Source organism: Lepus europaeus, chromosome 21, assembly GCF_033115175.1.
Source record: "Lepus europaeus isolate LE1 chromosome 21, mLepTim1.pri, whole genome shotgun sequence".
NCBI lineage: Eukaryota > Metazoa > Chordata > Mammalia > Lagomorpha > Leporidae > Lepus > Lepus europaeus.
This window is the reverse complement of record NC_084847.1, coordinates 52991353-53016061: the sequence shown is the minus strand read 5'-3', so window position 1 is coordinate 53016061 and position 24709 is coordinate 52991353. Positions and strand designations below refer to the sequence as shown.

The 24709-nt window shown below is 64.9% G+C and overlaps 4 protein-coding genes across 4 annotated transcripts; 1 reads left to right on the top strand and 3 right to left on the bottom strand.

The window, feature by feature from the left end:
- Nucleotides 1-1502: 1502 nt before the first annotated feature.
- Nucleotides 1503-4611, bottom strand: LOC133750530 (2-acylglycerol O-acyltransferase 3-like). Its single transcript, XM_062180105.1, has 8 exons — nt 4388-4611; nt 3817-4103; nt 3489-3596; nt 3336-3406; nt 2899-3103; nt 2471-2645; nt 1744-1946; nt 1503-1657 (listed from the first exon to the last, which is right to left on the bottom strand). Exons 1-8 carry the CDS (start codon nt 4609-4611, stop codon nt 1503-1505), a joined length of 1428 nt encoding a protein of 475 aa, XP_062036089.1.
- A 2839-nt stretch (nt 4612-7450) lies between these two features.
- Nucleotides 7451-9246, bottom strand: LOC133750529 (2-acylglycerol O-acyltransferase 2-B-like). The gene is made up of 7 exons (XM_062180104.1): nt 9165-9246; nt 9058-9091; nt 8759-8954; nt 8442-8646; nt 8137-8311; nt 7867-8051; nt 7451-7690 (listed from the first exon to the last, which is right to left on the bottom strand). The coding sequence occupies exons 1-7, from the start codon at nt 9244-9246 to the stop codon at nt 7536-7538; spliced, it is 1032 nt and encodes a 343-aa protein (XP_062036088.1). The 3' UTR covers nt 7451-7535.
- Nucleotides 9247-10509: 1263 nt separating this feature from the next.
- On the bottom strand, nt 10510-16985 carry PLOD3 (procollagen-lysine,2-oxoglutarate 5-dioxygenase 3). The gene is made up of 19 exons (XM_062180990.1): nt 16669-16985; nt 16336-16427; nt 16103-16239; nt 15861-16024; nt 15665-15777; nt 15484-15547; nt 15062-15159; nt 14828-14929; nt 14543-14668; nt 14332-14453; nt 14100-14204; nt 13885-14010; nt 13637-13778; nt 13435-13548; nt 13269-13337; nt 12911-13015; nt 12409-12555; nt 11992-12117; nt 10510-10948 (listed from the first exon to the last, which is right to left on the bottom strand). The coding sequence occupies exons 1-19, from the start codon at nt 16787-16789 to the stop codon at nt 10793-10795; spliced, it is 2229 nt and encodes a 742-aa protein (XP_062036974.1). The 5' UTR covers nt 16790-16985; the 3' UTR covers nt 10510-10792.
- A 276-nt stretch (nt 16986-17261) lies between these two features.
- Nucleotides 17262-23284, top strand: ZNHIT1 (zinc finger HIT-type containing 1). Its single transcript, XM_062180991.1, has 5 exons — nt 17262-17569; nt 22230-22400; nt 22670-22749; nt 22837-23006; nt 23114-23284. Exons 1-5 carry the CDS (start codon nt 17374-17376, stop codon nt 23133-23135), a joined length of 639 nt encoding a protein of 212 aa, XP_062036975.1. The 5' UTR covers nt 17262-17373; the 3' UTR covers nt 23136-23284.
- The last annotated feature ends 1425 nt before the right edge of the window (nt 23285-24709 follow it).

Below are 24709 nucleotides of genomic sequence, written 5' to 3'. Positions count from 1 at the left end.
CACCAGACAGTGGCGTCTCCTGTGGTCCTTCCTCTGTCCTTTTGCCTGCGTGTCCAGGCCACCCACACAGCCACCTGCCCCTCTGTCCCTTTTCCTCTGGCAGACCCCAGGCCCCCGTGTCTTCCCCTGCCAGCTAAGAACGACACAGCCAGCACTTAGTGGAGGACACCCAGTGCTTGCAGCCACTGCACAAGGCGGGAGGGCACAGGGGCTGAGGAGTCAGCCATCCCTGTAGCCACCCTCTGCATGCAGGGCTCCAGGTGGGGTCACAGGTGTCCCTTTGCCAGGGGACCAGTGTGTGGCTGGGGAGAAGCCTGTGTCTGGAGCCCTGGAAGCGTCCAGGCTTTTCTCAGAATAACCTTTGACCACCGGTCAGTGTGGGCAGGCTCCTGGGAAGCGCTGGGAGAGGGTGCCGGTGTGCAGGGGAGGGGCCGCACCTGGACACCCTGAACAACTGATGCACGGCACGGAGAAGCAAGTGGCCCAGGCCGGGAGCCCAGCTGATACTGGAACCTGTGTGTTGACCTCTTTGCGGCGGTCTGAGAATTTCAAGGCTCCACGGGGAGTCTGCACACACCACACACACAGACTCATGCTCTCTCTTCCCACCTTTTAATTTGCACTCTTACCTCCATCCCTCTCCACCCCCCACCGCTGTCCCCAGAATCGAAGGTTCACATTGGGGCCAGACTCCCACCAGGCTAGGTGAGGAGGAGATGGCTGTCCACAGGGAGGCGGTAGTGCGCCCTGGGCTCCTCACACAGCTGCCTACAGCCTGTGCGCCGGGGCATCGCTGCACAGAGGTCGCCGCAGGCACTGCAGGGGCCACAGCGACCCCGTTCCTGCAGCCAGGAGAGGCGGGGACAGAGTTCAGCACTGGGACAGTAGCCAAAGGACCACTCGGGAGAGCGAGGCTAGAGGATCACCTCCAGGACCTGCACTGCTGGCGCGATGGGGACCCCGCCTGGCACCTGGGACGCCACTTGAGCTGAAGGGCGAGTCTGGGGCTCACAGGTGTTGTGGATGGGCACCAAAGGGCAGCAGGGGGTGCAGGTGGCCTGGGGACTGCGGTGGCCCAGCACTTCTTGGCGCGCAGCACAGCCAGCAGCATGGTGAGTTCCGGCACTCCTTCTCCCAAACCTGGAGAGGCCTCACGGGCGCAGGGGTGCGGTTGAGTGTCAGGCAGGTACCCACGAGGCTCCTTGCAGCGCGGTGTGGGTGTACCTGCCCGGCCATAGCAGCTCCTCACTCCTGTCCCAGCGCCACAGTCCATCCTGAGCATAGATCTGCAAGGTCTGCACTTTGGGTTTTGCATCCAAAGGACAGCCAAGGACCAGGACTTATCAGACAGGCTGGGTGGAGGGGGAGAGAATAAGGCCGGGTTGCTTATACCTGCCCTGCTCACTGGCAGAATGGATTTTTATAGGAGGGGCAGGGCAAGGCAGGAGCTGGGGGTCTCAGTGCACCGGGCTCAGGGGTTCAGCAGGGAGGCTGAACCAAGCCTACAAGAAAGTGAGGTGGGTGGAGGCAGGGACCCCACAGCTCTCCTTGTGCTCCTCAAACAGCCGCTCCAGGGCGTCCATGTAGAGCCTGTGGTAGTGGTCAACTTGCTCCTCGCTGGCATTGCTGCACTGGGGCACGGGGATGGGGCCGCCCACTGCCGGGGAGGGAGATACGGGTGAGCCAGAGCTGCTGCTGGCCGTGCCGCCCACAGCAGCCTCCTCCCTGCAGGAGGGCACTTACCCACGGTGGTGATGGGCATGGGCAGGGGCAGCAGACCCCAGGAGTTGGGCGAGAGGAGACCACGGCCCCAGCAGAAGCACAAAGGCAAGCCAGTGACCTTCTTGTAGGTGACCTGGCACAGGTACTGCCAGGAGCCTTTGGCGAAAGTCTTGCTTTTGAAGGAATCGTTCTCCCCAAAGGAGTACACAGGCACCAGGGGGGCCCTGGGAGGGGCAAAAGAGAGCGAGTCGGGGAGAGGGGTCAGGTACCTGGACCGCCTACCTCAGCAAGCACCTTAGGAGCCAACGAGTCCCTCCCGTCTCCTGAGGCCAATTCCCCAGTGCCTGTGAACACTCAGGACCCTGTCTGCACAGAACATTCTGGAAGGAAGCCTCAGCTGTCTTGACAAACGGCTGTGTAATGGGCTTTGCATATTCATGTTCTCACTCAGTGTGTACAGCTGCAGCCTGGTGGCAAGGCAGGCGTCAGCCCTGTGTACAGGTCAAGATTAAGTCCAAGGGCTGGCCTTGGGCACAGGACAGACAGAGAACCAGAACTTGGTTTCTGGAACCAAGAGCCCTGCTGTTTTCAGTCTGAACCTGCTCTGCTCAGAAGGGCTGGGATCCTGGGAAACTGGCACCGTGCAGGGCAGAGACCCAGGCAGGCAGGACCCACAGCCCCACCTTTGGGCACATGGGTGACTGCACTGGGAACCCAGCCCAGCCTCGGCACCCACACACCCACTCACCCATGCCTCAGTGCCAGGCGCACAAAGCCTTTACGATTCAGGAGTTCCAGGCAGTGTCGCCCTGGGGCCGTGTACAGGGACTCCTGGACGCCCCCAATCACGATGACCACCGCCTGGCCCCGCTGGGGCTGAGACAGCACAAAGTCCAGGCTGTGACGGCTCGCGGGACGCAGTCCTGGGTCGTGAGCAGTGGGGAGCAGTCACCACTCCCTCTGTGGCTCCCGATTCCCTCCCCCCACCCTTTAACACGGGAAGGGGCAGCCCCAATTCTGGAACATTCAAACCTTTGTATCCCCCACCTGAGCCCACTGCTGACATGACCAGGCTCAGGGCAGGTCTTGTTGTCTTGGATGGGAAAGCAGGGTGTTAGTGGGGGTGTGGACCACTCCAGCCAGGGGCTGCTTCCTCCCTGTCGGGGTGAGGCTCACCACTCAGCATAATGTAGTCCCGGAACACGGGAACGTAGAAGATGCCGGCCAGTGTGGCTACCCAGGGCTGCAGCCCTGGGAAGCGCTGCGAGAAGTTGTTGCACTCAGTAAGGAAATTACAGAAGGGTGCAGTACTCATGATGCCGTGGGGGTGGGCCCCCAGCACGTAGTTCTGGCTGGGGGGCAGCTCTGCTGTCTTCACCAGCTACAGGAGAGGAGGGAGACAGAGAGGGGAGACAGCAGCTGCAGGTGCTGCCTCTGCCCCTGCTGACTTCAGAGTCAAGGCCCTGGGAGGGAATCAGGTGCACCTGTCCACCCTGCCCCTCTGTGAGCCTAGGCAGCGGGTCTCAGGCTGCAGGACAGGGAAGGGGGAGCAGGTGCAGGGGAGTGGGGTGGGAAACGGGGAGGAGGCGTCTCTGGGGAGGGTGACCCCTCACCTTGATAGGAAAGTAATCTCTTTGGTGTTTCCAAATCCTCCAGTGCCTTGTCCACTCACACCGCCGTCCCCCTGCGGGCAGAGATGCGGCTGGCAGAGTCCCGGAGGCATCCTCCCCATCTCTCCTCCACCTGGAGCCCTGCCCAGAGCTCACCTTGGCTGGGTGTGTCCCTGTCCAGGTAGATCCACAGCATGTAGAGAACAGACAGAGACCAGAGCCGTGTGAAGAGGAGGAAGAGGAGAAGAACAATGGAGAAAGGACCTGGGGAACAGAGAGAAAGAAAAACAAATTCTGCTGGGAAGCCCAGATTTTCAGCCCAGCTCCAGCCCTCCTCCATCTCCATGAATACTGGGCAGGGCCATCTGCCCTGGTCCTGTCTCTGCCCCTTGACCCAAGTATCCCGGCCAGCAGCCCAGCTGTTTCCAGCCAGTCCCTCTCTACCAAGCAACCCCAGGCACCTCTGCCTCCCCCTTGTTCTCACCTAGGACCACGAAAGCAAGCACATAGTGCATGGCGCCCAGTACTTCCAGCCACTGCTTCTTCAGCGTCTTCACAGGGCAAGGGCGCACGGAGGCTGTGGCGTCAGCCATCCTGGTGCCACCCTCTGTCTGCAGGGCTCCAGGTGGGGTCACAGGTGTCCCCTCTCCCAGGGTCCAGGCTGTGGCCAGGGAGATGCGTGGATCTGGAGCCCCAGAAGTGTCCAGGCTCCCTCTGGGGCTGATCTTCAAGGTCCTGAGTCTGTCAGTCTGGGCTGGCCCCTGGGAGGAGCTGGAAGGGGGAGGAGGGTGTGTAGGGGGAGGGGCAGCACCTGGGTGCAGAGCAACTGATGGAGGAAGTGACAGAGCCTGGCTCAGCCCCGTTTACTCCCAGGATCCCCACTGAGACTGCACAAAGCGGGGACCCCACTCTGGCCTCTTTGGGGGGTCTCTGGGAATTTTGGGTCTCCCTGGGGAGCCTCTCCAGATCTTTCCACCCCATCTTGGACCACCCACCATGCAGGCAGACACACAGACGCCACAAGTGCCTTCCCACCTTGAATTCCACTCCCCTACCGAAGGCGCTGGTTTGGGGCCAATGTCAGCGCCTTGCCCAGGGAGGACCAGATGCCCGTCTGTGTGGACGCCGTGGCACACCTGCGCCCCTTGTGCAGCTGTGTGAGCTGCTCCAGGTAGAATGTGTGCAGCACGTCCACCTGAGGCCGGCTGGGCTGCGGGCATCGCTGCACCAGGACTGGGGCCCCCTCTGCGGGTGGACAGCGGTCGCCGGGATCCCCCATCCATAACCACAGCCAGATGCCAGGAGATGGAGTGCAGGGCTGCGGAGTTTCCCAAGGCACACTTAGGGTGCAGGGCACAAGCAGCTGGAAGAGCTCCTTTTCCCCACAGATGTAGGAGATGGCACCAGGGAGGCCCTGGGGCAGCAGGGGCACCAGGGAGCTCTGGCCCCGTCGGGCTCGCTTGTACCCGAGGTGCAGCCCTGGTGCCCCCGCCCCCGGTCACCTGTGGGCCTTATCAGAAGAGCCCAAACCTGGAGGGACAGCACAGGTTGGGGGACCTTACACCTGTTCTTGGAGAGAAGAAAGCAGACCACACTCGGAAGGTAGTGGCTGGGGCAGGAGCTGCTCCCCACCCCACACATGGGAGGCAGACAAGGCCCTCCCCCTAGATGTGGTCCCAGAACACAGGGAGGTGGAGCCAGCAGGGCAGCCTGAGCAGGTGCAGCGCAGGCCTGCGGGGGGGGGGGGGGGGGCACGAGAAGCCCGAGGCCTCGAAGCAGAGGGTCCCCCACTCCACAGGGGAGGAAGCAAGGGCAGGAGGTGGCCCAGGAGGATCCAGCTCAGCCAGTTCCACCAGCTGGGGAGCAGAGGGCGCAGCCCCACCTGTCCCTGGGGCTGTTCTTGTTGGGGGGCATCCCAAGCCTCACCCCACCACAATCCAGCATGCCCAGTACCCTCGGCGAGTGGGGAAGTTATGGAAACGTCCCCCTACATGCACGTGTCAGGAACTCGGTCTCCAGAGAGGCAGTATTGGGAGCTGCGGGGACCTTAAAGAGATGGGGCCTGGTGGGAGGTGCTGGGGCCCTTGGGGGAGCTTCGGAATGGGATTGTGGGGTCCACCCAGTCTCTGTGTCTCTCTAATCCTGGTTCCTGACATAACCACCATCCACCACACTCCAGATCTGGAGCTGATACGGGCACTGTGCCCATGAACCTCCAACACCGAGCTGAATGACCCCCTCTTCACAAACGGCCTGCCCCGGTGTTTGCTTACAGAGACCAAAGCTGATGCAGCCTGGGACCTTGGCCTCAGCCCTCGTCTCCCCGAGCCCCGGCTGTGATGACGGGGACAACGACGACGAGAAGACGGGTGGGAGCCTCCCCGGGCCCTCACCCTGAGCCCTTCTCTGTCCTAAGCCTTCAGGTCTTCATCCATTGCATCTTCACCTCGGCCTGTGGGGCTGAGCCTCCTGCTGGCGGGCACTGGCTCTGAGCGCTGGTGACACACAGCCTGGCCTCGGCTGCTCTCCCAGCTCCAAGGACACTAAAGGCTGGGGAGGCCAGGAGCAGCTCTGTGCTCAGCTCTCTCTGCTCCTGCCCTGGGTCCTCCCATCCCTGCACCTGCTGGCCTCTGACCCAGCTCAGCTCTGCCCCAGCTGCCCCCTCTCCGCCCCTCCCCCCGGGGTCTCCTCCCAACTCTGTCCTGACCCTGCCAGCTCTGAGCTAAGTGGCAGCCTTGCTTCACACAGGGAGCAGGGCCGGGAGGGGGAGACGTCTCCCAGGTCCTGGGGCACAGTCAGCTCTCCTGGCAGGGGAACGCAGGGTGCTGAGACCCCACCCCAGGCGCCCCTCTGCAGCAGACAGGATGGGTGGCTGTGCCTGGCCGCGCTCCCTCCAGAACCAGCCTTTATTGGAGGGGAGGTCAAGGCGGGAGCTGGGGTCCCAGTGCACGGGGCTCAGGGGCTGAGCAGGGAGGCCGAGCCAGGCCTAGAGGAAGGTGAGGTGGGCGGAGGCAGGGACCCCGCAGCTCTCCTTGTGCTCAGGCTGCAGGACAGGGAAGGGTGAGGAGTGCGGGGGAGTGGGGTGGGGAAGGGGGAGAAGGCATCTCTGGGGAGGCTGACCCATCACCTTGATAAGAAGATAATCCCTTGGTGTTTCCAGATCACCCAGTTCCTTTCCACCCCCACCACTTGGCCCTGTTTGCAGAGAGATCTGGATGGCAGAGTCCCAGAGGCACCCTCCCCATCTCTCCCCACCTGGAGCCCTGCCCAGAGCTCACCTTGGCTGGGTGTGTCCCGGTCTGGGTAGATGGATATCAAGTAGGGAACAGAAGAGACCAGAGCGGTGTGAAGAGGAGAAGAAGGAAGGAGCAACAAACTGGGAAAGGTGAGAAAGAAAAATGGGTTCCCCTGGGAAGCCCAGTTCTTCAGCCCAGCTCCTGCCCCCCCACCTGCACGGATCACCTGGCAGGGGCCTGCTTCTGGCTTGTTCCTCTGCCTTTGCCCAGGCCTGGGAACGGCAGCACAGCCTCCTCCCAGTCCCTTCTCCCCAGGCACCCGCCTCCCCACTCTTCTCACCTTAGAGGACGAATGTCCGCACCCCGTAGGAGGCGCCCAGTGCTTCCAGCCACTGCTTCTGTAGGGTCCTCACAGGGCAGGGGTTGGGGGCACAGGGGCTGGGGAGACGTCCATCCCCCCAGCTCCCATCTGCCTGCAAGGCTCCACGTGGGGTCACAGGTGTCCCCCTGGCCCAGGGTCCGGGGTGTGGCTGGAGAGATGCCTGAATCTGGAGCCCAGAGTGTCCAGGCTCCCTCTGAGACTGACCTCTAAACGCCCTGGGTCATAGGTCTAGGCTGGCCCCTGAGAGCGCTGGGAGGGGAGAGAGGGTGGGGGGAAGGGCGGTGCCTGGGAGGCTGAGCAACTCACAGTGGGCGTGGCCAAGCAGCTGCCCACCAGCACACTGGGTGCCAGGGGCCAGGAGCCCAGCTGAGGCTGGGTGAGCAGGACCTTGAGTGCTGACCTCTTTGTGGGTGTCGGGAAAGGCAAGCCGCCCTGGAGAGCCCCGCCCCCCAGACCCTGTGGCCCCAGCAGCCCCCGACTGAACACACAAACACGGAGAAGACACGGGTCTCTCCCACCTTTAATTCCACTCCCCCACCCGCACTCGCCCAGGGGAGGGGAGGGGCCTGATGGCGGGAGGTCCCGCTAGGTGAGGACGAGGTGCCTGTCCGCGGGGACACCATAGCGCGCCTTGTGCTCCTCAAACAGCTGCGTGAGCCGCTCCACGTAGAGCGCATGCAGCGCGTCCACCTGAGCTCGGCTTGGCCGCGGGCATCGCTGCACTGGGATCGCCGCCCCCACTGCGGATGGAACGCGCTTGCTGGCATCCCCGGGTCGCAGGAGCGGCGGCCACTGGGTGGGGGCTGGGGCACTTGCCCACGCACGCGCTGGGGAACCAGGCGGCGCTCCAGCCCGCGGGCCCTGAGCCAGGGGATCGGGCGCGGCGCGCGACCGCAGGGGCGAGGCCGGGGCTCACCGACGGTGTGGACGGGCGCGCGGAAGGGCAGCAGGAGCCCCAGGCGGCCGTAGAACAGCGGCAGGGCCACGCTCAGCAGCGGCTGCAGCGCTTCCTGCGCGCGGCGCAGCCGGGAGCCCCGCGGGTTCGGGCACTGCCGGAAGAGCTCGTTCTCCCCGAACGAAAAGACAGGGACTAGGGAGGCCCTGGGGGAGCAGGGGCGCGGGTGAGCCTGGGCCGCGACGTGGGCGCCTTGCTGGGCGCACCGCACCGCCCCGCGCCGCGCCTCACCCCTGCTCCAGCGCCAGCTTAATGAATCCCTTCTGCTTGCGGATCCGCAGGCTCAGGCCTCCGGGCTTTGCTTCCAGCGCCTCCAGAGCGCCGCCCACGACCAGGACAGCCACCTGGCCGCCCTCTGGCCTGGACAGCAGATAGGCAGCACTGGCCTTGGTAGAGGAGACCAGACCTGGGCGGACGGCAGACGCTGGGGCACCTCATGCGGGGATACTGGGGAGGGGGGAGGGCGCGGAAGGGGGCGCTGGGGCCAGGAGTTCCAGCCCCGCCCCCATGCCCGTGGGATGGGGGCAGGCCCTCACCACTGGACATGATGTAGTCCCGGAACAGCGGCAGGTGGAACCAGCAGGGCAGCATGAGCAGGTGCGGCCGGAGGCCAGGGAAGAGGCGGGAGAAGCCCGTGGCCTCCGTGCAGAAGTTGCTGAAGGCCCCGACCGCCAGGACTCCGTGGGGGTGGAAGCCAAAGAGGTAGTTTTGGGAGGGGTCCAACGGGGCCGTCCTCACCAGCTGGGGAGCAGAAGGGCAGCCCCACCCGTCCCTGAGACGGTGCATGGAGCAGGGGGCTCCCCAGTCTCCTCTGAGCCCCCCCCCCCCAGCACAGCGTCCTCCTAGCCCTCACCGAGATGGGGAAGTAGTCCCGGAAGTGCCTCCAGATGGCCCAGTCCCGGACCCAGGCAGAGCGGCGGCCTCCAGCCCTGGCTTTGTCTCTGTCCCAGTACAGCCAGACCAGGTAGAGGACCCCAAGGGTCCAGGCCCGGCTCAGGAGCACAAAGATCAAAGCCACCAGGCATACCTGGGCTGGAGGAGGGGGCGCACTCAGAACCCAGGAGCTGCAGCCCGGTGTCCCTCTGCCCCTGCCCTGGTTCCAGGGCCAAAGTCCCCTCCCCACTCCCATCCCCCCCCACAGGCTCCCCAGACTGCTTCAAGGGCCCGGGGTCCCTGGGCTGCCTCCCTGAGGGAAAGGGGAGGCAGAGGCGCAGGGCCCCGGGCAGGGGAACCTGCATCCCTGGGCTCTGGGGACTCACCAAGCCCTAAGAAGGAGAAGACCCACTGGGAGACAGCGAACACTTGGAGACCCCTGCGGAGGGGGCTGCAGGAGGCCGCCATCTTGTGGAGGCCTCGCACAGGGGCACCCACTGCTCCTGAGCACCTTCCCCTTGTGGCCCCACCCACTGCCCCTGACCCCTGGACCTAGCCCCAGGTCATCTCCACCCCCTCTGTGAGCCCCAGCAAGGAAGGGTGATGGCCACCTGAGCTCATGGAGCTATGACCAATAGGACCCTGCAGAAAATACCAGGGGTGGGGCCAGGAGCTGGGAGAGGGGGAGGGGGGATTTGAACTTTGTGGGGAGGCGGGGCCTCGGGCTCAGCAGGGACCTGGGTCCCCCTAGGCAGGGCGGGGCTTGCACAGGAGCAGCCTGAACCCTGAGCTGTCAAGAAGTGGCTCCCAGAACCTGGGACCTGCAGGGGGGGAGGCCAGGGGACAGGCCCTGGAGGGTCCTCCCCTGCACCAGGGCCTCCCAAGCTCTGAGCAGTTAACTAACAGGTGGGCTGCTGTGGTGTGCGTGGCTGTGACCCCCACACTCATTGCCCAGTACCCCGTGGTACCTGTTCACGAGTGGGGGTCTGTAGGAGCCGGCTAAGCCCCCCTCCCATGCTCAGGCTGTGCTGGGCTGCACAGGGCACAGTTTCTGTCCTTGTCCAGAGGCCTTGCCACGAGCAGTGTTCTGTCCCTGCTCAGTCCATGGCCAAACACAGGGCCTGGTCCGAGGACAGTGGAGCACAGGGCGAGAGGACGGGCCGTCCACAAGGGAGGATAAGCCAAGCAGGCCATCAGCCGCCCTCCTGCCAGGGAGAATTTCCTGGGGGCTCCAGCTGGGGAGGGGGAAGGGTCCGGAACCAACAAAACACCCTGGGACAGGTGGCTTGACTGATCTGGTAAAGGCTTCTGGCAGGGAACAGCAGGAGATCCAGGGGCAGCCCCCAGGGAGCCGCAAGGACTTAGGGGTCTCCCAGAGGCTGGAAGGAGCCCTGCTCTCAGGTCTCTCCTCCTCTCACAGCCCCCTCTGCCAGGAAGCTCTCCAGTGATGACCCTGCAGGGAATCCTCTTCCCTGGTCATGCCCAGGTTCAAGTTTAGGTCCAGAGCATGCACGTGTCCAGGGGGAAGCTCCTGTGCCAGCGCCATCCTTGGCTCCTGCACCCACCTTTGGGGAGGTCAGGGGCCTGTGTGGGGCTGGGGCCTCTGCCTGAACCAGCAGGTACAGCCTTTCCCACGCTCTGCCCCCAGTGCTGGCAGGGGGTGGGGCAGGGTGGCAGGCAGGAACAAGACCAGGCAAGGGGGGATGACAGACAACCCACGGACTCGAGAGTTACAAATCCTCCTTTAGTGGGAGGGAGCAGTCTCAATAATTTATCACCCAGGGCACCCCCGGGAGACCCTTTTCCCCAGGAGCCCTTGCGGGCTGTAGGGAGGGGGCTGTGTCTGGGCAGGGTGGGGGTGGGTGGGTGCACAACATGATCAGTCCCAGGCACGCTCAGCACACATTCAGGACATGGGGAGACCGGCGGCCGCCCCTTTCCGGGGCTGGGGCTGGGGCTGGGGCTCCCCTGAGAAGGCACCATGGCAGTGAAGGTTTGGCACAGTGGTCGCGTGTCAGGGGTCGACAAAGGACACCATGATATAGCGGGTGCCCCGAGTGGTGGGCAGCCCCTCGTGGTAGTGGGTGAGGCGGCCGGGGTGCAGGAGCCCCCAGCCCTTCCGCGGGGCCGAGATCACGCAGTCGTAGCGCAGGAAGCGGCAGCCGCCACCCTGGTGGGGAGAGAAAGGAGCAGGAGAGGGGGCTGAGCACACACCTGAGCTGTGGGGGTGGTGCCACGCGGAGGGGCATCTGAGGGCAGGGGGCAGGAACACACTGGGTGGAGGTGGCAGGAGCTCTGGGTAAGCGCACTCCCACCAGGGCATGCACGTGGGGAGGAAGGCACGGGGTGGGGGGTGGCAGGAGCTGTGGGGAAGGGTCCCCCCGCCCCGGGCGTGCACGTGGGAGGAAGGCACGGGGTGGGGGAGTGGCAGGAGCTCTGGGTAAGTGTCCCCCTATCCCGGGCGTGCACGTGGGAGGAAGGCACGGGGTGGGGGATGGCAGGAGCCCTGGGTAAGCATCCCCCCATCCCGGGCGTGCACGTTGGGAGGAAGGCACGGGGTGGGGGAGTGGCAGGAGCTCTGGATAAGTGTCCCCTCACCCAGGGGTGTGCACGTGGGGAGGAAGGCACGGGGTGGGGGGGTGGCAGGAGCTGTGGGGAAGGGTCCCCCCGCCCCGGGCGTGCACGTGGGAGGAAGGCACGGGGTGGGGGAGTGGCAGGAGCTCTGGGTAAGTGTCCCCCTATCCCGGGCGTGCACGTGGGAGGAAGGCACGGGGTGGGGGGTGGCAGGAGCTGTGGGGAAGGGTCCCCCCGCCCCGGGCGTGCACGTGGGAGGAAGGCACGGGGTGGGGGAGTGGCAGGAGCTCTGGGTAAGTGTCCCCCTATCCCGGGCGTGCACGTGGGAGGAAGGCACGGGGTGGGGGGTGGCAGGAGCTGTGGGGAAGGGTCCCCCCGCCCCGGGGTGTGCACGTGGGGAGGAAGGCATGGGGTGGGGGGTGGCAGGAGCCCTGGGTAAGCATCCCCCCATCCCGGGCGTGCACGTTGGGAGGAAGGCACGGGGTGGGGGAGTGGCAGGAGCTCTGGGTAAGTGTCCCCTCACCCAGGGGTGTGCACGTGGGAGGAAGGCACGGGGTGGGGGGGTGGCAGGAGCTCCAGGTAAGGGTCCCCCCGTCCCGGGCGTGCACGTGGGTGTTCGCTGACGGGGGAGGGGCTCACCTCGTAGTCCAGGCCCTTGTGGTTGAGGGCTACGTTGAGGGTGAAGGTGGAGGAGTCGTGATGTGGCCGCAGAGAGGGTTGCTCATCTGGCCGATAGCGAACCACGAAGTTCATCACCGCCCGGGCCTGCAGGTGGAGAGAGCAGAGGACTGGGGGGAGGGGCTGCTGCAGAGGGCACAGCCCCCCCCCCCCCCAAGGTCTCACTGTTAACCAGCGCCACAGCTAAGCCACGATGCACCCCGGGTCTCGGCCCGCCTACTTCTGGCCCCGTCCCTGTGCCCGCTCCCCATCTCATTCCTGGGACCTGGATTCCACGGAACCCCAGACGTGGGAGCTGATGGGGCTCTGGGTGGCCACTTGCAGGCTGGGCCAGAGGTGACGGTGGCAGGGGCGGTGAGAGCAGCCGCAGCGGCCTACCTTGGTGTGGTAGCCCGGAAACAGGCTCTCGGTCATGGGGCCCACGTACGTCCTCAGCAGCTGCAGCCACTGGTCCTCGTAGCCCACCTGCTTCATGTGGATGTCCACGGTGGGCACATTCTCGTAGCCTCCGGCCAGCCTTGAATCCTGGGGGCAGTGGACGCTGAGCCGGGGCCCCTCTGCGCCGCCAGGGCCAGGCCCCCTCCCCCGTGCTCCCAAGTCTTCACACGCTTGCTCTCTGTGCCTGGAGCACTCCTTCCCCTACTTCCTGATTTCACAGCTCCCATGAAGCCCTCCCGGACCCCCGGCCGGGACAAGGGCTGCCCTGCCCAGCACCTTGCTGCACCTGCATGTCCTGGCCAACGGCCCAGTGATGTTTCCTCGCGTGGATGACGGGTAAATGCAGGCGTACTGCCTGGGGCTCACTTCTCCATGTGTCCCCCGTCCATTCCATCGCCCCCGGTCTCAGCGTCCCCTCCTCCCAGGAGGCCTGGACCCTCACCTCATGCCGGCCTCCTGACCACTGGCCGTAGTGCTCCATCTCTTCCACCAGCTCGTCACACATCTGCTCTGACAGCAGCGGGAACCAGTAGACATCCGGGCACGGCTGGGGGCGGGGTGGGGGGAGGAGGAGCAGCGCTGGGGTGGGCGCTCACAGGGCAAAGGCAGAGGAGGAGGAGGAGGAGAGGCTGGGGCAGAGCAGGGCACCCGGCAGGTCCGGGAGCCCCAGGTCCCCACCCCTCCACAACATGCACCTCTTTTTGACATCCTGGTTTTGCCCATAAACCCACTGCTATGCCCCGCACACAGAGGGTCGCGGGCTGGAGCCCTGTCGGCTCGGCTGCTGCCATAGGACTCACCTGCTCCACCATCCCGTCCCCTTCCAGGGCCCTGCTATAGTTCTCATGGATGTACTGCTCCTTCCAGTCCTAGGGAGCAGGAGGGGGTGATACAGAGGATGGGGGGGACCCTGAGATGCGGCCCAGGCAGCCCCCGCCGCCTCCTCGGCTGCAGGCCCCCACTCACCACGGGGTTGTCGAAGATCTGCCACAGGTCGGGGTGCAGGTGGTCCGTGTCGTAGCGGGACGTGGCCAGGAGGCGGCCAAACTCGTGCTGGTTGCTGAGGTGCAGGAAGATGCCCTGGGTGGGGGCAGGGCGGCGAGCACGCGTGAGAAGGGCAGCGGCCATGGTAGTGGCCGGCCCCCAGCATCCGCCCGCCAGCCCTCACCTGGTCACGCAGGCTCTTACAGAAGGCCATGTCCGGGTCGGTGTTGCTGCTCGAGAACACCTCTCGCTGGGGCAGCTCGGTCCGCAGGGTCTCCCCGCGGATCACGTAGGCCTGGGCTATGTAGGGCACGTTCCACACGCCCCTGGAGGCCCGGACGCTGGAGTCAGCCCAGTCGGGCACTGCGGGGGTCGTGAGGCATCCCCCCACCCCCTGTGTGGCAGGAGCGCCTGGGAGCAGGCGACACTCACACTCGCTTCCGCTGCACCAGTTCTACGTAGTCCTCGGAGCGGGCGTAGTACTCGTCGGGGCTCAGGGCCCCCCAAAAGTTGGACCAGAGCTTGCCGTGGCGGGACAGCATGGGCGCGATCACCTTCCTGCAGGGCCGGGTGGGCGGTGAGGCCCCGGGGGAGCCCGCGAGCCAGGGGAGGGGAGGGACTCTGGGGGCCGCGGAGCAGGGCCGCACCTGTTCTCCTCGATGAGGAGGCGCAGGGTCTGCCGGTTGGTGAGGACCACGTCGGCGTCCAGGCTGAAGTAGAAGTCGCACTCGGGGTCCTGCCGACAGCTGTCCCTGCGGGTGACAGGCCCAGGGCCAGGTGAGCCTGGGCAGGGCAGGCCCTTAGCGCCCTCTGCTGGGTGGTAGGTGCAGGTGGGGGTGGCCCCCGGGCAGGGAAGCTGAGGGCCACCCGCTCACTCACATGGCCATGTCCCTGGCCTCGCCAGGACTCAGGGCCTCCTCCGGCCCCACCAGCCTCACGGCCGCAAAGCGGTTCTGCAGCTGTGGCCAGGCGTCTGCCACGTGGGGCTCGTGGTACACCTCCTGCGGGCGGGGTCAGGGGCTGCACTGAGAGGGTGGGCAGGGAGGGGCGGAGCCCGGGAGAAGGGTGGCCCCTGGGGGCGTGGCCTCACGTTGTTGTGCAAGAAGAGGGTGACCCTGTCCAGCGGGTAGTCCAGAAGCAGCAGCCGCTGGAGGAAACGAGGCAGGAACGGGGTGGGCTGCTCCACAAACACGGCCAGGAGCACCCGGGGGGGAGGCTGCAAGAGACGCCGAAGGGCTCAGGGCCTCCCCTGTGCCCCCAGCCCCGGCCAGGCGCACCCAGCAGGGGGGAGGCTACGAGACGCCATAGGGCTCAGGGCCTCCCCTGTGCCCCCAGCCCCGGACAGGCGCACCCAGCAGCTGGCGCCCCCGCCTACCTGCCCCCCCGGGAGTGGCCTCCGGTCCTGGTCGCAGAACCCACAGCCTCCCTCGGGCGTCCAGCCCTTGGGGACGTAGTTTCCCAGGTAGTTCAGTGGGAGCTGTTGGGGAAGGCAGAGAGGGGCTGAGGCAGGGGCCCGGGGGAAAGCTCTCCCCCTGCGCCCCTGCTCAGAAGGGGGGAGGTCCCCTCCCCTTGAGGGGCTGCTCAGAAGGGGTGAGGTCCCTGCGAGCACCTTGGTGGGGCCATTGCCGTGGACCACGACGGGGAGCGTGTCGTACGCCACGTTCCGGATGCGCACGCGGTTCCGGTCGAACTTCAGCACCACCTCATCTGGGGAGGAGGAGGAGGAAGGGCCGGGTGTCAGACCTCCTTTCCCTGGGGGGCTGCCCCAGGCTCGGCTGCGGAGGGGACCCCATGCCCGCCCTGCTGGGGGCCCTGTCCAGGCTGTGCCTGCTGAACCCGTGGGCCAACCCTGCAGGGACCTGCCCTGGTTGGAGCCTTGCACAGGGTGAGCTCACAGAGGGAAAGCCCTTGGCTGCTCACTGCCGCCCCGGCCCCTGGCTGGCACGGAGCCACACTCTCAGCTGGTCCACGGCAGAGCCAGCATCTGCCCCCCTCCACCCCACCCCCAACTCCAGCCTCCCCCCTCCTCACCCAAAGCCCCATTGAGGTTCTGGAAGATGCGGGACTTGTGGTCCAAATTGAGCTTCAGTTTTTCCTGGAGAGGACAAGGTTTCATTGCAGGGGATGCATGGTGGTGGGCACCTTCCCCACGCCCCCACGCCCCCTGCACCCCTCCCCTCTCGCCCAGCCAGGGACCCCCGGCCTCCCCTACCCTCAGCCCCGGGTCCAGGTAGAGGCGCGTGTAGAACAGCTGGTCATCATCATGGTCCTTGTACTTCCACTGCCTCACGAGCTGGTGGATGGTGGGGGCGAAGCCGATGAAGCCTGGGCGAGGAGAGGGGCGGTGTTGACCCCAAGACCCCCAGCGTGCCCCCAGCCCGCGGGCCCCAGGCCCCTCTGCCACTCACCACCAGAGTTGAGGAAGCGCTTCCCCGTGCCCACCTCCGGGTACTGCTCCGCCAGCCCCCACTCGGGCCAGCAAAAGCTCTCTGCCGAGAACAGCAGGCGGCTGCCGCTCTGGACAAACTTCTTCAGCAGCTCGGAGGGGCTGCCTGCCAGGATCACGTCGTAGCTGGACGCGGAAGGGGCGCGTGAGCAGGGGGCCGCCCCGCACCCCGGCAGGCTCCTCCCGCACCCCAGCCGGCTTTACCTGTCCACGAACATGACGACCATGTCCTCCCGGTCTGCGTACTTCTCCATCTCCTTCTTCAGCCACCGCACCTTCTGTCCTCCGCCCACTGTGCGGGCCACATCGCCCCCTCGCCACTCCTGTCCCAGGCCCAGGGTCTGCAGGGAAAGGAGGCGCGGAGCTCAGCCACCGCCGCCGCGCGGGGGCTCCTGGCAGGTTTCCCCGGGGGTCCTGGGGGCTCTGCCCCTCCTCACCCGCACGGTGTAGTTGAAGACCTCCGCAGAGCGCAGGAACCGCCGGTAGCCCTCGGTCTCGGCTGTGGCCACGGTGATGACCAGCAGCTTCTCTGTCACCAGCCGGGAATTGGCACTTGGGACCCCAGCCCCAAGCCCCACCCACTCTCTGCAGGCCCCTCGCCTCCCGGACCCCGCTCCCTGGGGAGCGCTCCCCGCCCAGGCACCGGGGGGCCCCCGCGGGAACGGGGCGGGACGGACACGCGGGGATTCCGGCTGCGTTCGCGGGGTGAGGAGCGGGCGGGGAGGCCGGACCCCCGCGCGCCCCACCCCGCCCCGGGGCCGGGTTCCCACCTGGGTTGAGCGGTTTGCCGCCCCGGGGCCGCTCGGAGGCTGAAGCAGCGGGCGAGAGCGGCGGCAGCAGCAGCAGCAGCAGGGACAGCAGGAGCCGGAGGCCCGGGCCGGAGGAGGCCATGACGGGGAGCGGGGCCCACGCGGGGCTGGGCTGCGCGCCTGGCTTCCAAGTCCTGAGGAAGCCGGGCCGCAGCGACGCCGGGCTGGGGCTCCGCCCTGGAGCGAAGACGTAACCCGAGGCTGCGGAAACGTCGAGACGCCGGCGCCGCGGACAAGGCAAGGATTGTGCCCGGGCGCGGGCGCGCGGCCCGCTGGACGAGCGCGGACGCTGCTACCCGGACAGGGGACGTGACCCCTCGCCGAGGGTCCGGCGGGCCGCGGGGGCGGGTCCTGGGCGGAAGACGGGGAGGGGAGGCGCCGGGGGCTGGCCGAGGAGCCCGCGCCGCGCCACGGCTCCGGGGATTGGGGCTGGAACTCTGGGCTGAAGTCCGCCGGGCCCCCTCTGACCACCCACTTTATTCCGCAGCTCCGCCCACCCCCGGGGGCTGCCTTTGTGTTTGTTGATGGCCTCTTCAGAAGGCCCAATGGAAAACAACGGTTCTCGAAAACCCATCAGCATCACCTCTTTAAAGCGACCCATGTCGCGTCCCCTACAAAACTTGCACAAGCACCCCGAAGCCGGAAGTGGTTTTGCCCCTAAAAAACATGGCGGAAAGCTTTCTCGTCTCCAAGGGAACACCACGTAGGGTGCGAAAAGTGGCGAGGGAATTGCTCTGCGCACGCGCAGAGGCACACGCCACCGGAAGTGATGTGCCCTCGCCGAGGCGGTTGGTTTACTACGCGTGCGCAGTCGGAACTTCCGGCAGCTGTGAGGCATCAATGGTGGAGAAGAAAACTTCGGGTACGTGAGGCTCTGGAGGTCGCCCCTTTTCTACTGCACAGCAAGCCCGGCGTTTTCTCAGTCTCAGGTTCCTTTCCCGGCCCTCGGGTCCTGGCCTTGAGCCTCCCTCCTCCCCCGCTCTCTCACGTTCTGTTGATGTCTGCTCGGAGCCGGGCTATGGGGATGGGCGACGAGACCTGGCTGCCCCAAAGCTGGCTTGCGGGGAACCCTGCCGCCGCGTTTCGGAGCGTGTGGAGGTGTGGGCGCGGGGAGGCGTGGCGGGGACTGAGCGGCGGAGGTGTGCGGGGACCGTGCCCCCGGCCGAGGAGGGGGCGTTTGACGGGCGCCCCTGCTGCCGGAGCGTGGCCGCGAGGCTTCGGAGGCAGGGGAGTGGCCGGTTCAGAAAGCCAGTTCTGGCTCCCGCGCAGGGGTGGCCTGGTGGGATAGGAACCGCGCTGCCCCGTAGATGCTTCTGGGGTCGTGGCCCTGGGCCTCATGTGTGCGCCTTCCCTGGGCTAAGGGAAGCCACGGGTGCCCAGTGGCTGCCGCGTTGGCCGTGCGGGTCTAGTGGGAAGGGCCACTTCGGTGGCTGCCGATGGAAGAGGTGAGGGTCCGCAGACTGGTCAGGTCGGCCCGTGGGAGTGCCTGGATTCTGGGCCCTGGCTCCATCCCCAGTCTCCCAATGCTGGGAGAGCCTGGAGCTGGCTCCCCGTGCCTGGCTTTGGCCTGGCGCAGCCCAGCTGTTGCAGGCGTCTGGGGAGTGAACCGGTGAACGGGAGCTCTCCCTGTCTCTCTCCTTGTCTGCCCCTCTAATAATAATAATAATAAAAAACCAAATTTTTTTTTTTTAGAAAAAATTTATTTATTTGAGAGGTAGAGTTGTAGACACAGAGAGAGAGAGGTCTTCCATCCGCTGGTTCATTCCCCAAATGGCCACAATGGCCGGAGCTGTGCTGATCAGGAGCCAGGAGCTTCCTCCAGGTCTCCCACGCAGGTGCAGGGGCCCAAGCACTCGGGCCATCTTCTGCGGCTTTCCCAGGCCATAGCAGAGAGAGAGATCGGAAGTGGAGCAGCCAGGACATGAATCAGTGCCCAAATGGGATGCCGGTGCCACAGGCAGAGGCTTACCCCGCTGCGCCACAGCGCCGGCCCCCCCCAAATTCTTTTTTAACAAATTATTACTTGAATCTGACATGGTTAAGCCTCTGCCTGCATGCCAGCATCTCATCCCAGAGTGCCAGTTGGAGCGCTGGCTGCCCTGTGTCCAGTTCAGCCTCCTGCTAGTGCGCCTGGGAAGGCAGCAGAAGATGGCCCAGGTCTCTGGGCCCCTGCACCCACGTGGGAGACCTGGGTGGGGCTCCCGGCTCCTGGCTTCTGCTATTGCAGCCATTTGGGGAGTGAACCACAGATGGAAGACCTCTCTCTCTCTCCCTCTCCCTCCCTCTCCCTCTCCCTCTCTCTCCCTCTCTCTCCCTCATGCTCTGCCTTTCAAATAAATAAATAAATCTAAGGATAAATAGTACAGGTTTATTTGTTTGAAAGAGACGCCGGTTCACTCCCCAGCTGCAGCCCCTGACGCACTGAGGCGGGGCCCCCAGGGCTGAAGCACCTGCTGTCTCCCCAGCCAGGGCGCTCATTGCTTAGGCCTTCGTGCAGCTCCCTGTCCCAGCGTGGGCCCTGCTGCCTGGCTGCGCGTTGGATCATCTGTGCTCCTCCGTGGGCTGCCGGTGTCCTGCCTTCCCCGGTGGCCCAGGGCCCTGGCTGCACCTGGAAGGGAGGCCGTGCAGGGGCCAGGGGCAGGTTTGATGCCAGGCGGTTCTGGGGTTGTGTTCTGAGCAGTTCCTAACCTCTGGCCATCAGCTCAGGACGGGAAGAGCCCCGACGTGGCTGCTGGGAGGGAACGGTGTCGTCTACGCAGTTAACTCGGGGAGCACCTGGCTTGTGGGGGGCACCTCGCAGGTCTTAGCTCTGGTGCTCTCAATATTGTTAGGGACTGGCACTGTGGCTATAAGGCCGCCACAGAGCACACCAAACACCGGAGTAAGGGAAAGGGTTTATTGGGGTAAACCCGACAGGCCGGAGGGAAGGGGTGAAGAAGAAGAGAGAGATGGAGAATGTAGGAGAGAGACAGAGACAGAGGTCAGGAGAGGGAGGGAGACAGAGAGGGAGAATCAGGAGATGGAGAGAGAGAGCCACGTGTTCAGGAGCAGGTCCTTTTAAAACTTGGGGGGCAGGGAAGTAGGAACAGTGAATCCCATTAGGATGAGTGGGGGCTGACACTGGTGGTTGGGCCATGTGGCCACCTGGCTTCCAGCAATGGTGGCAGGGGGCTGGAGCCTAGGGTGGTGTCAGGACAGTGCCATTTTACTAATAATGGCGTACCTGGTAAAGCCGCCGCCTGCAGCGCCAGCATCCGCTATGGGTGCCAGTTCCAGTCCCAGCTGTTCCGCTTCTGATCCAGCTCTCTGCTGTGGCCTGGGAAGGCAGCAGAAGATGGCCCTAGTGTTTGGGCCCCTTGCACCCACGTGGGAGACCTGGAAGAAGCTCCTGGCTTTGGATCGGCTCAGCTCCAGCCATTGTGGCCATTTGGGGAGTGACCCAGGGAATGGAACACTTCTCTGTCTCTGCCTCTCTGAACTTGACCTTTTAAATAAATAAATATTCAAAAAATATGTGTTTAGCAGGCTCTTGGTAAATATTTAAGGGATAAAAAGATTGGTGTTTTTTTTTTTTTGTTTTGCTTTTGAGGTTTATTTATTTGAAAGAGTTATATAGAGACAGTCTGGTTCATTCCTCTGATGGCTGAAATAGCCAGGCCTGCACCAGGCCAAAGCCAGGAGCCAGCAGCTTCCTCTAGGTCTTCCACGTGGGTGCAGGGTCCCAAGCACGTTGCCATCTTCCGCTGCTTTCCCAGGCACATTTGCAGGGAGCTGGATTGGAAGTGGAGCAGCCGGGACTTGAACTGGCCCATATAGGATGCTGGCGTCCTAGACAGTGGCTTTGCCTCATACAGCATGTTTCTGGCCATGAGTTATTTTGAGTTACGTTATTGGAACCTGGTAAACAGCTGAGATGGTGTTAGGTGTTTTTTTGTTTGCTTGTTTAAAGGCAGGGCAACATAAAGACGGATTTTCCATCCACTGGTTCACTCCCCAAATGGCCACATTGGCCAGGGCTGGGCCAGGCTGAAGCCAGGAGCTCCATCCGGGTCTCCCGTGTGCTGCCTCCCAGAACATACTAGCAGACAGCTGGGTCAGAAGCAGAGTCACTGGGACTTGAACCAGCACGCAGTGGCGTAGCCTGCTCTGCCACCGTGCGCGCCCCGCATTAGGGTAAGGGAAGTCCTCAGGCTGGGTGCTGTGTAGGTGGTCCTGCTCCAGGACAGGGGAGAAGCGGACTTGGGCTGTGGGGGTGGGGGTTGCAGTTGAGCTGGGGCATCGGCGTGTTGGCAGGCCCAGCTCTGGGGCCTAGGAGAGACTCACGTTTGCTAGGTCCCTGTGTCGGAGTGGAAGTCTCAGGAAGAGGGAGCCGCTGGTCGAGGGAAGGGGATCGGCCAGAGGTGGCTCAGAGGCTGGGAGGCAGCCGAGAGGAGACGTGTGGCTGCAGCGAGGCCAGAGTCTTGTCACCTTCAGCCCAGGGAGGTGGTCAGCACCAGGCGTCCCGGGCAGCAGAGTGCAAGTCAGAGGCGGCCTCTAGGAGTGCCCAGTGGGCTTGGGGTCCTGGGCCCTGCCACTGAATGGTCAGGTGGGGGTCGGATTGCTGGGGGTAGAAGAGGGGCAGCAGGCAGGGGAGGGAGGAGCAGCTGTGGGGCCGGTGGACCTGGGAGAGGGGAAAGTCCCAGAGGGGGAGACGGGCTTGAGGGTGCCAGAGGGAGGGGCTGGGCTCGAACTGGAGGCACGGTCTCGGGTTTAGCAGGGGCCTGGGGGAGCGGCTGTGTCCCCCTGGGAATGGAGGGAGGACGGGTGCCCAGCAGGTAAGGTGGAGGGGGCTGAGCGTGTGCGTGGCTGCCTGTGGGCGCCTGTTCCCCTGAGGCAGGAAGTGAGTGCTGAGCAGGAAGGCCAAGTGCGTCAGAGTCCCAGGGAGCCTGGACGCCTCGGCACGATCGCGGGGTTTGGTTATGGCTGCTTTTGTTTGGATTTTTATGTATTTGAAAGAGACAGAGGTTTCATACGTCCATCCACTGACTCACTCCCCAGATGCCCACAGCAGCCAGGGCTGGGCCAGGCGGAGGCCAGGAGCCCACAACTCCATCCATGTTTCCAGTGTGGGTGGCAGGGACCCACAGACGTGAGCCATCACCTGCTGCCTCCTGGGTGCATTAGCAGGGAGCCGGGTCAGAAGCCGGGACTCGAGCCCAGGAGCTGCAGCGTGGGCTGCAGGTGTCCCAGGTGGCTTCGTGCTGCACCCAGCCCTGCCCTGTGCCAGCAGCAAGAGGCCTCCAGGAAAGGTGTGGTGGGCCAGGCCCAGGGGGTGGGAGCAGCCACGAGGCGCTGAGACAGGCTGGGAGGAAGGGGGGTGGGGGGCGGGTGGCTGGGAGGAGGTGCAGGGATCAGGAGCTTGGTGACTGACACAGAAGGGGGGCTCCCCAGTCCCGGGCATCGTCCGTGCCCTGTGCAGAGTCAGGGCCGCCCCGGCTTCTCCTTTCTCCGCACCCCCGTGACTTCTCACCCGCCCTGTCCAGTTCGCTCCCAGGACCCCGGGCAGCGGCGGGTGCTGGACCGGGCGGCCCGGCAGCGCCGCATCAACAGGCAGCTCGAGGCCTTGGAGAATGACAACTTCCAGGACGACCCCCACGCCGGGCTCCCGCAGCTGGGCAAGAGGCTGCCTCAGTTTGATGACGATGCCGACACCGGTGAGGTGGGGTGGGGGGAGCCCGCCAGCCTGGGAGCTCCTCCTGGCTCTGCCGGTGACTGGCCACAGCCACGGCCCCCTCCCGTGCCTCAGCTTCCTCTCGTGGCTGTGGAATAGAGGGTGGTAATGAAGAGCCACCATAAAGCTGTAGACTTCGGGGCAGGGAGGCGACAGTGGCCAGGCTGGAGTGGCGGGGGAGGGCAGAGGGGCAGACACAGGCTCCGTGGGAGGGAGGCAGGTATCCGGCAGCCAATTGCTCTTGACCTCCAGGAAAGAAAAAGAAGAAAACTCGCGGTGATCATTTTAAACTTCGCTTCCGGAAAAACTTCCAGGCCCTGCTGGAGGAGCAGGTGAGGGCAGAGCCCCCGGGAAAGGGGGGACCTGGGGCCCGGTGGGTGGCAGAGGAGACCCCGAGCCTGCCCGTCTTGTCTCTGCAGAACTTGAGTGTGGCCGAGGGCCCCAACTACCTGACCGCCTGCGCGGGGCCCCCGTCCCGGCCCCAGCGCCCTTTCTGTGCTGTGTGTGGCTTCCCCTCCCCCTACACCTGCGTCAGCTGCGGGGCCCGGTACTGCACCGTGCGCTGTCTGGGCACCCACCAGGAGACCAGGTGAGCCCGGGACCTTGCCCAAGCAGCCCTCCTCCCTTCTGCCCCCTGGGGCGTGGTCCCGCCCCCGGAACCCTGCGGCTCCTCCAGGATCTCCTCTCCTTGTGCAGGTGTCTGAAGTGGACCGTGTGAGCCAGGAAGGGGCTCCGAACCGCAGCACCAAAGGAGGGGCTCCCCCTGGATGGAGGGACTCTCCGCCCACCTTGAAGGGTGGGTCCCACTCAGCACTGGGGGGTGGGGAGCCTGCAGAGGCTGCTCTAATAAAAGGCCGAGCACTGTCAGTGTGGTTGTGGCCGTCTGTCATACCCGCCCTCTGCGTCCCCTTCTGCCAGCCCCCGTCTCTGCTTCCTTGCGTGGTTGTTACTGTGCTTCTGCCTCTCTCCCTCCTGTTCCCCCGAGTGTTTCTGCGGTTGGATTGGCTGACAAGGATGGCACGCAGGCCTCGGGGACGGGTACAGAATGATGGGCCTGGCAGTGTGAGGGAGCCCCAGTGCCGGGGACCGCGGTGGGTGTGGAGTAGCAGCAGCGCGGGGAACTCACAGCCCTGGGTGCTGGGACTCCTGTGACGTCACAGCTTCCCACACCCAGGCCTGGCTGAGCGGCTTGTGAGCTGTCACGTTGTAACCCTAACCCTAACCCTAACCCCATGGAACTGCTGTGTTGAGGCACTTGGCAAGCAGGCGCTTCCTAAGCCTTTGTTGAACAAGTGACCTTGATCAAGTAAGGCGCGGCACAGTTAGCACGGGCGGCCGTGGGACCGACCGTGAGAACGCGGGACAGCCGGGGCCAGGTGGGCCTGTGCTTAGTTTGTGGAATTTGTGTGCTGGAACCCGAGTCCCTGGAGTTGGGTGTTCATGGTGTTTGGAGATGGAACCTTTCGCAGGTGGCTGGGCTTAGATGGGGTCGGGAGCTGGGGTCTCCAGACTGGCGTTAGTGGCCCCTAGAAGGGGCTGCCTGCAGCTCCGGCATCCCATGTCCTGGCTGCTGCACTTGCCTGGGAAAGTGGCGGAGGATGGCCCTGCACCCACCTGGGAGCCCTAATGCAGTTCTGGCTTCAGGCTGGCCCATCTTTGGAGTGAACCAGCAGATCTGTCACTCCGCCTTTCAGATACTGAAACACACGCCTGAGCCAGCAGCTTGCTCTGTCTCGTGAGATGCCTGCACCTCCACGAGTCTTCAAGGCCTTCCCCAGCGAGAAGGCACCCCCCCCCCCCAAGATGCGTCCCCTTGATCTTGGGCTGCACAAAGCTTTGTTGGTAAATCGCCAGCCCTGTAGTGTTCAGTTACAGCAGCGGAACGTGGATTGTGGCCGTGGTGATGGCCGTGCCGCTCCACCCCGCAGTAGGGATGCTTGCTGGTGGTTGGGTCCCTGAGCCGCCACGGAGGAAATGCACTCTCCTGAAGCCACCATGCTTCCCAGAGAGGACACTGCAGGTGCCCTCTTGGCAGGCCTGGGCAAGCCAAGCCTTCCGACCCCCCCTCCCCCAGGCCCCCGGTGTGGGGGTGGGGATGCCTGCCCCGGCACTGGGTCACCCTCGGCCTCCCACGCGTCTGCCCTTGTTCCCGCCCCCAGCACCCGTGTGCAAGGCAGAATCTCGGGCTCTGGATGCTGGTAGCAGTGATGGTGGTGGACGCCCAGGGCCGCTGCCGGCTGCCGCAGGACAAGCAGCCATTGCCATTTCTGCGCGCTGGGAGTTCTCTGAGGG

What these genes read in the sequence shown, in the direction of transcription:
- LOC133750530 (XM_062180105.1), bottom strand. Translation starts at nt 4,611, where the DNA reads ATGGGGGATCCCGGCGACCGCTGTCCACCCGCAGAGGGGGCCCCAGTC. An exon ending in GCTTGCTTTCGTGGTCCTAG is followed by an intron (nt 3,597 to 3,816) that starts GTGAGAACAAGG and finishes TCTGTTCCCCAG; the next exon opens with GTCCTTTCTCCATTGTTCTT. An exon ending in CAGGGACACACCCAGCCAAG is followed by an intron (nt 3,407 to 3,488) that starts GTGAGCTCTGGG and finishes CTCTGCCCGCAG; the next exon opens with GGGGACGGCGGTGTGAGTGG.
- LOC133750529 (XM_062180104.1), bottom strand. Translation starts at nt 9,246, where the DNA reads ATGGCGGCCTCCTGCAGCCCCCTCCGCAGGGGTCTCCAAGTGTTCGCT. An exon ending in GACCCCGGGCCCTTGAAGCA is followed by an intron (nt 8,955 to 9,057) that starts GTCTGGGGAGCC and finishes CTGGGTTCTGAG; the next exon opens with TGCGCCCCCTCCTCCAGCCC. An exon ending in CGCGCCCGTCCACACCGTCG is followed by an intron (nt 7,691 to 7,866) that starts GTGAGCCCCGGC and finishes TTCCATCCGCAG; the next exon opens with TGGGGGCGGCGATCCCAGTG.
- PLOD3 (XM_062180990.1), bottom strand. Translation starts at nt 16,789, where the DNA reads ATGGCCTCCTCCGGCCCGGGCCTCCGGCTCCTGCTGTCCCTGCTGCTG. An exon ending in GAACCTCAATGGGGCTTTGG is followed by an intron (nt 15,160 to 15,483) that starts GTGAGGAGGGGG and finishes CCTCCTCCCCAG; the next exon opens with ATGAGGTGGTGCTGAAGTTC. An exon ending in GTAAGAGCCTGCGTGACCAG is followed by an intron (nt 13,549 to 13,636) that starts GTGAGGGCTGGC and finishes GCCCCCACCCAG; the next exon opens with GGCATCTTCCTGCACCTCAG.
- ZNHIT1 (XM_062180991.1), top strand. Translation starts at nt 17,374, where the DNA reads ATGGCGGAAAGCTTTCTCGTCTCCAAGGGAACACCACGTAGGGTGCGA. An exon ending in AGGCCCTGCTGGAGGAGCAG is followed by an intron (nt 22,750 to 22,836) that starts GTGAGGGCAGAG and finishes TTGTCTCTGCAG; the next exon opens with AACTTGAGTGTGGCCGAGGG. An exon ending in GGCACCCACCAGGAGACCAG is followed by an intron (nt 23,007 to 23,113) that starts GTGAGCCCGGGA and finishes CTCCTTGTGCAG; the next exon opens with GTGTCTGAAGTGGACCGTGT.